Source organism: Podarcis bocagei (genome assembly GCF_964188305.1).
Source record: "Podarcis bocagei genome assembly, chromosome: 3".
NCBI classification, from domain to species: Eukaryota; Metazoa; Chordata; class Lepidosauria; order Squamata; family Lacertidae; genus Podarcis; species Podarcis bocagei.
Window position 1 is genome coordinate 3,107,746 of NC_138127.1, and position 10,317 is coordinate 3,118,062.

The window sequence follows — 10,317 nt, forward strand, 5'->3', positions numbered from 1 at the left end:
AGGTGAACTTGCGCCCCTGGCAGAACCGTCCAGATTGCGCCCCCTAGCCATGGACAAATTAGCTCTTCTTTCCACCTCTCCTCAACCCCAACCCCCTCCACCCATTCAATTCCTCACGCACTTTACCTTGTAATGAATACTTTCACAGAAAATCCACTAATTTATTTATATATATATTATAGCCAGTTTTGCGCCCCACCCCTCGCCTGCACCCCTGGTGGGGGCCTTCCTCACCACCCCCTAGCTATGGCCCTGGCATGTCCAATCCAAGATTTGGTTTCTTTTTTTATGAGAAAGATGTCATCTGGGCGCTCCATTTATCATAATTGCCAACCTGGGTGGTACTCCCCAAATATTATCTCTTGGTATGCTCATAATTTGCCCTTGAGGAATTCTGTTCTCAACAAGGCATATAGTAAATAGCATGCCAGTCAAACAGGTCTAACTCCACTAGTGTTAAATAATGATTCAGTACATCCATGGGTAGACGCATAATGGGAAAATAGGTACATAATGTTGAAAGGTGCACTCCTCTTCCTTGTGTATCAGTATCATGTTTCATAGGCTTCTATCACTGTCATACTCTGTACTTGGAATTGAGTCCCATAGAACTTTGTTTCTGACCAAGCTGGATGATATCAGAGAATAAAATTGTACAGTGGTGCCCCGCAAGACGGAAAACTCGCTAGACGAAAGAGTTTTCCATTTTGGAGGTGCTTCGCAAAACGAATTTCCTATGGGCTTGCTTCGCAGGACGAAAATGTCTTGCGAGTTCCTGCGGGGTTTTTCCCCTCCCCCCTTTTTCTAAGCCACTTATCAGCTGATCCGATAAGCTGATAAGCCGCTAAAAGCTGCTAAAAGCCTCTAATAGCGCTAATCCTCTAATCCGTCAATGGGCTTGCTTCGCAAAACGAAAAAACCGCTAGACGAAGAGAATCACGGAACGGATTCTTTTCGTCTTGCGAGGCACCACTGTAGTGCTTTCTGTTTTGGGAGCTGGAAGGTGCACTGGGCCCTTAATACAAATGCCTGAATACACTTTGAGCACAGACGTCTGCCTTATGTCCTTAAAAGAGGGCACAGATAGGGAAATGATTAAACCAAGGGCAAAAGCAATGGTTATTCTCATTCCATGGAGCAATCTGAAGAATTATTTTGCCATACAATCCCAGTTGAATGAAACATGGCAATCTAATTGCAGTGGTTATGCAAGATACATTTAAAAATGTTTAGAAATATTAGCCTAGAAATACCGTATCTATGCAGGGATGGAATGATTGCTGCATTCATTTCAATAGTGCAACTTAAAGCAAGAATATATAGTTTACTTCTATGGGACAACTGTTCATGAATATGCCTTTAAAAGACTCTTGAATAAATAGAAAAATGCTGATTAAGTCTCTAAAAGCCGCTTTTTATTAAACCAGACAAGTAGCTTTAAAAAAGAAGAGGGTACATGTGTATCCCTATAAATCACAAGACATTTACTAATTGGTTTATACCACTTTCACACAGCATAAACCATGGGACGCACTAGATAGAAGGCAGGGTCCGGTCTACTGACTGCCATTAACAGTTACATATACCGCCACTTTGGTGTTTGTGGTAGCAGGTGTCTGTGTGCATAATAATGCAGCACAGCTCAAGTTCTAGATAATGCACTGGGCCTGTATTCAGAATCACTAAATGAAAGGAGTGCTATTTGCATCGCATTCCAATCAATGGAAACTATTGATTGCATTTTGATTGCATTGCACTGACTTGGATCCTGCAGTCTAGCTGGTGTGCACACAGGGCAACAGACTGTCTAATAAAGCAGTAACACATACAAAATCCCGTATTTCCATAGCTTGTGTGCAAAGTGTGCACTAGGCACTCGTCAAGACACAGCAACGAACGCATGGTCTTCTGCTACATTCATGGTTCTGTAGAGCAGAGGGAGCAGAGGGAACGATTTAAGTATTACAATGCTAATATTTCCCAATAGCCAAAGAGCCCAAGTTAGAAAGGTTGACTAAAACCCAATCTGTTTAGGAGTGTATATGCAAGTATTTCAACTTCTCCCAAAATATATATTTATAGTAAAATATATATATCTCCTCTAAAAATAGATCAGGAAACTGGAGGTCACACTTAAATATAAACCTTGATAAAAGTCCAAGAATGGAAATTTCAGACTCAACAGCACATTCAAGGCTAGGCTGAAAAAGCAACTTAATTTTTGGCAGGGCTGTCTTTCAGCTTGGACTTGTGGTACTTCTGCCCAATGCCATATGGCACGTGCGCAGCAATCGTACCCAGCTGCCGTGCTCCCTCTATGTGAAACATCTGATCATCAAAGAAAATATGAGGTCTGATTTTTGCCAGGACTGGTCCCTTAGGTGCCCCTGCGAGGAAGAGGGCTTCATCAATCTGCACGCCCCAGCTGCGGAGAGTCTTCAACACTCGGGCCCCAGAACTGGCGGCGCTTCTGGCAGTCACCAGATACGTTCTGATTGGCGAATCTAGTCGTTCGTTCTTCGCGTAGAACTTCTTCTGGAGTCGTCCAAGGTCTTCCAGGAAACCTTTCAAAGGACCCTAAAGGCACAAAATATCAGAAACACATTTACCATATGGAGGCCGGTGATTCAGAAGAGAACTATGAGGGTTGTAAAAAGTGTAAAGGACGAATAAAAGTTTTAGCTAGAGAAAAGGTGCGCAGGACATTGCTTTAGGCTAAGTTTGATCACTGTACCATATATTATTATTATTATTATTAGTATTAGTATTTGTATACCGCCCTATACCCTCAGGTCTCCAGGCGTACAACATAAAATCGCAATATAAAACACAAAATACATAATCAAAATGAAAACAAAAACAAACCAATACCCCCCGCAACTTTTTAAAAGGGCACTCAATGTCAGTCATCTAGTTCAGCATTGACTAAACCAAGGTTTCCCAAACTTGGGTCTCCTGCTGTTTGTGGACTAAAACTCGCACCATCCCTAGCTAGCAGGACCACTGGTGAGGGATGATGGAAACTGTAGCCCAAAAACAGCTGGAGACTGAAGTTTGGGAAACCCTGGACCTGGGGGCAAGAAGCAGTAGGTTTAAACTACCAGCTGCAGTTTCCATTAAACATAAGAGAATGTTGGCTTCCATCCTTGTCTTTCTTTTGGAGACTAAACATTTGGATGGTTCTACCAGGGTACCCGGGACGCAGGTGGCGCTGTGGGTTAAACCACTGAGCCCAGGACTTGCTGATCAGAAGGTCGGCGGTTCGAATCCCCGCGACGGAGTGAGCTCCCGTTGCTCGGTCCCTGCTCCTGCCAACCTAGCAGTTCGAAAGCATGTCAAAGTGCAAGTAGATAAATAGGTACCGCTCCGGCGGGAAGATAAACAGTGTTTCTGTGCGCTGCTCTGGTTCGCCAGAAGCGGCTTAGTCATGCTGGCCACATGACCTGGAAGCTGTACGCCGGCTCCCTCGGCCAATAAAGCGAGATGAGCGCTGCAACCCCAGAGTCGGCCACAACTGGACCTAATAGTCAGGGGTCCCTTTACCTTTACCTTACCAGGGTAACCAACCTTATCAGGACAGGACGTTAAAGATTTATTGTTATTCTTTTAAAACAGAATCTGTTTCTGATCTAAGATTCTTCCACAGATCTTTCCAACGCTTGTTAAGGCTTCCAATAACTTAAGGGGTAAAATTATAGCAAACGTTGACCACCATACCTGTGCCAGAGGCTTGTTCTCATTTAGTTGCTCATGCTCAAAAAACCTATCCAGGCCATGTTCTTTCACAATTATTTCAGACTCGTCAGAAAACAGAACGGCGTCTCCATCAAAGGCTACTCGGAGTTGCTTGTCATCGTAAGGGACGTTTTTATTCCCAGTGAACAATGTGGCTGCAGCAATTCCTGCGGAAATATTTCAGAAGTCGTTAGGTCTGTATCTCATGTAAGTTAAAGGCCATTGTTATAAGAGCATAATAAAGGATCACACCTTGGTGGTAAGCATAGGGGTTTGTGTGCTTGATGCAGTAAACATTTTCTGGCTAAACCACTGCCTTTCTAGAGTAACTAAGGCTGCAGTCCTAAACACACTAGGAAATAACCCCCACTGAATGCAAAAATGCATCCAATTGTGCTGCAAGGCTGCAATCACCGTTTGCACAATTGCTTAGGAGCAAGTCCCAGGCTGGACACAAATTCAGACTGCATTCATTTTTATGTCAACTGAGTTTGCTCACTAGGAGGCCATACTTTCATCATTTATAATTAGGACTCATATGTAACTGAAAAACCTCCATTTTCTTAAACCCAATGGCATTGGTTCAATAAAAGGTCCATCTTACTATTATATTTCTTCATTTCTACAGACGTCTGTAGAATACTTTGGATGACAGCCCAGAAGCACATTCTTGTACTGATATACTTGAAATCTGTACTAAGTGTAAGGCAACTGGGTTCTACCACGCTGCATGTCCTGGGGCTCAAAACTCAGGATGTTCCCGCTGGTCCAAAAAGGCTGGTGACCCTTGGGCTAGTGTATGATTGAAGCAAGCAAAGAACTTGTCCACACCTTCTTCTATGGCTTCTTGAACTTTTTCAGAGTCAGCAGAAAGGTACAGATTTGTAAGGTACGCTTTTAGGTACCCGATGGGAGACTTCCCTCCAGTCATGCAGAACCTTTCAATTAGCAGGCCTGGAATGGATAAGAATTTTTATTTTATTTTTAAGAATCATTTGATGCACAAGACACACAGGTTTTCTTGCAATGTGATCACGTGGGCAGCTGTGTTCTCCTTTGGGAGGCATGTAGGGAGCTGGTTTAAATGGGAGAGGTGAGAGATGCTTCCAATCTGATGTTAATTTCTCATGGTCTCTACATGAGAATCTGAAAGACATCTGCCACACCATCATACGGGAGAGCAGCATCACAGTTATGGACTTGGCCTCCTGGAATTTGGTTGCAACCTGCTACATACAGTTATTTACAATTTAATAATTACACGGGGCAAGTATTTGATTTGGTCTCAGCCACGGAGGACATTTGAATACATTTAGCTTCTACCCCAAACAATAAATTTGGGAACAGACGGCTACATCGTTATGGTGGTCAGGCAGGGATTGTGGTACCCTACCATGTTCCTTAGCCAGATCTATTCCACCATCCCCTAAACTTTGGATTAGTGAAAGTCACATGTAAGTGAAAATCAGATGCTGCACACAAAACCCTCAGAAAGGCCAGTCAAAATCCAATTACCCGGCCACCCCAGTGCAGGGACTGGCCCCAGCAATCATAGCCAGGGTTGGTGGGACTTGTATTCCACCAACATCTGGAAGGGCCACAGGTCCCCCAACCCAGCCCTAGTTAGTTCGTCCCAACTCTGCAGCCCCACCATTGTGATTTTTATGTCGCTCAATTCCTCCTTGCCATTTTCAATTCCATCCATGGCCTCTGTGCTCCTCCTCTGACTTTGCAGTCCTTCCTTCACAGCTTTCAGTTGCATCGCTCCCCAAATCCAGCCCATTTTTCAAGGCCAGGGGTAGGGACACAGCAGATGCGACAAGATGGGAAAGGACCAAATCATCTTGGAGAGGAGGGAGAAGATGTGGAAACCATGTTGCTTTTCAGCCAGGTTGCCAGATGTCCAACAACATTAATCTGTGGGACATTTGGAGCCAGTTATGACAGCTTCTTATATCTGGCAAGTAAATCTTGCCAGGCATAACTCAAGTAATTCTTTCAAATATATCTTGAATCTAGGGCTACCCTAGCCTCTGTTGGGTTCCAGAAATCCCACAGGATTCTGCACAGATGTGCAGGAGGAAACCCAGCCTTCTCTTGAGTTGTGCTGAGGAGGCACAACAGTGAGACACATGACAAGAGTAGCAGCACAGTCAGATGGGCAGGAACTCAGACCTCCAGACTCACCGTAATGGTTAATGCTGTTGATAAGTCTCACCCCAACTTGAGCATGGTTATTAGTCATAAGCACAATATCAAACAGCTCTTCATCGTCTGGATACAGCTCACGGAGTCGGGCGTTCACCAGCTCAACTGCCTGTGAATGGGCAAACATAGAGGAGTTCATGCGTTAGCTCAGTTTTAGCTGTTTTCATCAGATCTTCTGACCAGGACATGTGGAAAGCCATCTAGAAAACGAATGCACTTGCCAGCTGAACTTCCATAATGTGCTCTATTAATAAGCAGGCCTGCTAAATTTTGGTGCAAAAGGAACAAACCCAAACCCCACCTTCTAACAGTTATGGAGAAAGTGCGTTTTGCAGTTTTCAATTTGGGCACCTACAATTATCGATTGATTGTAAGGTTAGCTGTATTGTAAGGTTACCCAAGGCTGTTCAGCTTGGCATCCATTTTTTTCAGGGGTGGGTGGGGGGGGAAGAGAAAGGAAATCCTTTCCAATTACTGAGCAGAATGTAGTAGACACCGCTGCATATGAAAATGAAAGCAAAGAAAATGGAAGTGTTTACACACTGCAGAAAATGCTGCCGGTCTTGCTTTCAAAAGAGTTAGGAATAATGATGATGATAATTTATTACCCATCTGGCTGGGTTTTTCCAGCCATTCTGGGTGGCTTCCAATAGAATAATAATAATAAAGCGATAAAACATTAAATCTTAAAAAGCTTCCCGATACAGGGCTGCCTTCAGATGTCTTCTAAAGGTTACATAGTTACCCATCTCCTTGACATCTGCTGGGAGGGCATTCTACAGGGTTGGCGCCACTACCAAGAAGGTTCCCTGTAACCTCACTCCTTTCAGTGAGGGAACCACCAGAAGGCCCTTGGAGTTGGACCTCAGTGTCCGGACTGAACGATGGGGATGGAGATGCTCCTTCAGGTATATTGGGCCGAGGTCGTTTAGGGCTTTCAAGGTCAGCACCAACACTTTGAATGGTGCTTGGAAACGTACTGGGAGTCAATGTAGGTCTTTCAGGACCGGTGTTATATGGTCTTAACGGCTGCTCCCAGTCACCAGTCTATCTGCCGCATTCTGGATTAGTTGTAGTTTCCGGGTCACCTTCAAAGGTAGCCCCACATAGAGCGCATTGCGGTAGACCAAGTGGGAGATAACCAGAGCATGCACCACTCTGGCAGGACAGTCTGTGGGCAGGTAGGGTCTCTGAATATAGGAAGTTGCCTGATAATGGTGTGATACCATCTATCCCTCTAGCTGCATAGTGTCTACACGGGCCATGCAGCAGCTCTTAGGTGTTTCAGATGGGAGACATTTCCAGCTCTGCTGAGAGGCTGGAGACAGACGTTGGATACATGCAGAGCCGATGCTCTAGCAGAGCTCCAAATCTTCCATGTTGCTTTAGCCCATTGTGCGCTAAGCTACTTTGAAAACACAGATCTTTATCCCAGTCTCAACAGAATGAACTGGATCGTCTCTACTTTTCACTTGGTCTCTCTTAGGATTACGAGGCACAATGGGAATCAATTGTCTCCCTCAAGTTTCACTCTCGGTTTTTGGTGAGCTCATTTAGCACTCCCAGCCCCTCAGTAAAAAGTGGCCTGGAACCCCCAAGCATCATTTTTGTGTGTGTGTTTTCAAGGAACCACCACCAGAGAAAGCAGGAGGCCATCTTTAATATTTCCTCTAACTCTGAAAGTCTGTGTGTTTATCTGGCAGCAGGATTATGTAACATGCAGCCAGATTATTGCTTTTGGGCAGAGTGGCGGGGAGGGAGAATTGCAGCTCTGGGATGCAGAGAATGATAATGTGTGTATATGTATATGTATATATATATAGCCCCTACGGAACTGGACTGCTTGGGAGGAATCTGTTTTACCTTCACCAAGGCAAAAGCTGGGCCGGGCTTCAGGGTGACGTTCTCGTTCGCCTGCTGGTACTCCACATATTTTTCCACGCCTTGCTCTTCGTAGATTTTCCTCTCTTCCACCATATCAAAGAGCGCCCTTGAGGAAACAGCGATGGTGATGGCGTTCTGGGGTTTGGGCTGCAGGGGTGCGGGAGGGGAAAGAATTATGATAACATTATTGAGGAGACAGCCTTATGGGGGAAGAGAGTGTGTGTGCCATGGATGCAGCTAGGATTTATGTTAGGAGGGGGGCAGGCTTTAAGTGGGGAGGCAGAACCTCCGTTAGTTATTTTTATATATTTACTTGATTTAGGGGGGCAGCTCTTCCCTGCCCGCCCCCGGCTACGCCCATGGTGTGTGCGTATGTGTGTGAGAGAGGGGGAGCGCAGGAAGGGTACGGGGGGCGCATGAGAAAGAGAGATGGAGGCCAGTCTGAATTGTTTTACAGAGAAAACCAGCGAGGGGCGTGTAACCACTTGGGGCGAGGAGCCGCGGAACAATGAAGAAAGGGACAGGAATTCAGGGCTTAGGGGAAGGAAGGACTCGCTTGCGCCATTACGCAGCCTCTCCTAGGAAGCAAATTGCAGCTGCTGTTGCCCTTTGCGCGCTTCCTTGGACCCCAGAGGGCGGGATCTCTTACTCCCGAGTAAAAAAACCAACAACAAACCCCGTGGCCTTGCACTGCACTTTTTTTTTCTTTCAACTCACGGGCCGGGGTCTCTTAGTGGAGGCGAGGCTTTCGTAGGCAGCCTTAGCCGCTTCCCAGTCTTGCTCGGCGACGGCCACTTCCTCCTCGGAGAGCAGCTCCATTTTGCAGCCGCGCTGCTCTTCCTCTTTGTCCGGGTTGCAGCCGCTCATCCTCCGGCCTGGAGTCGCCGGCTGGGGCTGGACGGCGCGCAGCCGGCCGAAAGGGCACCCGCAAGGGGAGGGAAGCTTCGCAGAGCGCCAGGCACCCCTCGGACGCCCCGGCAACTGCTCCGGCTCGAGGGGGGAAGAAAGGGCATGCCCAGCCCTGCCTCGGGCCCCGTCGTTTTCCGTCTTCTCGGCACGCCCGTCCGCGCCTCTCTCCGCCACACCCTTTGCCCCCAGGCACAGGGCGGGGAAGACGGGAGGAGGAAGCCGGGCTGCGCCTCGGAGCGCCGGTGCCTTTTCGCTCAGGCGAGAGGAGGAAGCGCCGTCGAACCAGTCGGGCGGCGATCGTGCGCGCAAATACGCGCGCCTTTCCTGGGTTGCAGTGGACGTTTAGGCGCGCTTAACTCCGCAGGGTTGTGTTAAGGGGGACTCGCATCCCACGAATAGGATCCGGCTGGAGATCACGCACACGCACAGTAACAATAATGATATAATAATAATTTATTGCTTATATGCCACTCTGGCCTTCTCCCAACAAAAATAAATAAATAAATAAATAGTAAAAACACAATGCAACATCACACTACTAAAAACTTCCCTGTACACAGGGCTGCCTTTGGGTGTCTTTTAAAAATGACAAAGTGACATCTGCTGGGAGGGAGGGACAATATTAGAATTGTAGAATTGTTGGGTTGGAAGGGGTTCCCCAAGGGCCATCTAGTCCAACCCCATGAAGTGCAAAAAACTCATCCAAAGCATCCATGACAGATGGCCATCCAACCTCTGCTTAAAAACTTCCAAGGAAGGAGAGTCCACCACTTCCCGAGGGAGACCGTTCCACTGCCGAACAGCTCTTACTGTCAGAAAGTTCTTCCTGACTTTTCATTGGAATCTCTTGTCACTCATCTTCATTCTTTTTTAATATATTTTTATTAGTTTTTTAAAAACATATAATTTTCAGCAGTAATTAAACATACTTTTACATCTTATTCAAATTTTTGACTTCCATCAATCCTGTCTGAAAATTTTCCAGTCTAATCTCTCAGTATGCATTTCTTATCTTCCCTATTACATTTCAAACTCATAACCAATATCTCTATCTTTTTCTACTTTGTAACACTATGTATATTTCTCCTTACAAAACTTCTTGTAGTCCTACTAGCGTAATTTGTTGATTACAGTTGCTCTTCAAATAATTCATATACTTCTTCCAATCTTCCGTAAATCTCTGGTCCCGCAGGTTTCAAATCCTTCCTGTCATTTTGTCCAATTCTGCATAGTCCATTAATACTCATATTCATTCTTTCATTCACTCATCCCCTGCCTACACCCATCCACATTCCATACTAACCATCCCCACAGCAAAACCTTGCAGAATGCAAGTCCTCCTGCCATGCATAATTATGGGATTTTTTGCTAATGATCAATAAAGAGGCTTATCTGAGTCGTGAATTTGACTGTTAGTACTCAAAGAAGAAGAGGGACACGGTGTTTCCATGCGCTGCTCTGGTTCTCCAGAAGCGGCTAAGTCATGCTGGCCACATGACCTGGCAGGCTCCCTCGGCCAGTAAAGTGAGATGAGCGTCGCATCCCCAGAGTCGTCCGTGACTGGACCTAATGGTCAGGGGT

General features: G+C 46.0%; 1 protein-coding gene across 1 annotated transcript; it reads right to left on the reverse strand.

The window, feature by feature from the left end:
• Positions 1-1,393: 1,393 nt before the first annotated feature.
• Positions 1,394-9,076, reverse strand: LOC308584424 (cytosolic 5'-nucleotidase 1B-like). Its single transcript, XM_081189212.1, has 6 exons — positions 8,545-9,076; positions 7,807-7,974; positions 5,923-6,052; positions 4,567-4,689; positions 3,718-3,902; positions 1,394-2,577 (listed from the first exon to the last, which is right to left on the reverse strand). Exons 1-6 carry the CDS (start codon positions 8,692-8,694, stop codon positions 2,215-2,217), a joined length of 1,119 nt encoding a protein of 372 aa, XP_081045338.1. The 5' UTR covers positions 8,695-9,076; the 3' UTR covers positions 1,394-2,214.
• Positions 9,077-10,317: the final 1,241 nt, after the last annotated feature.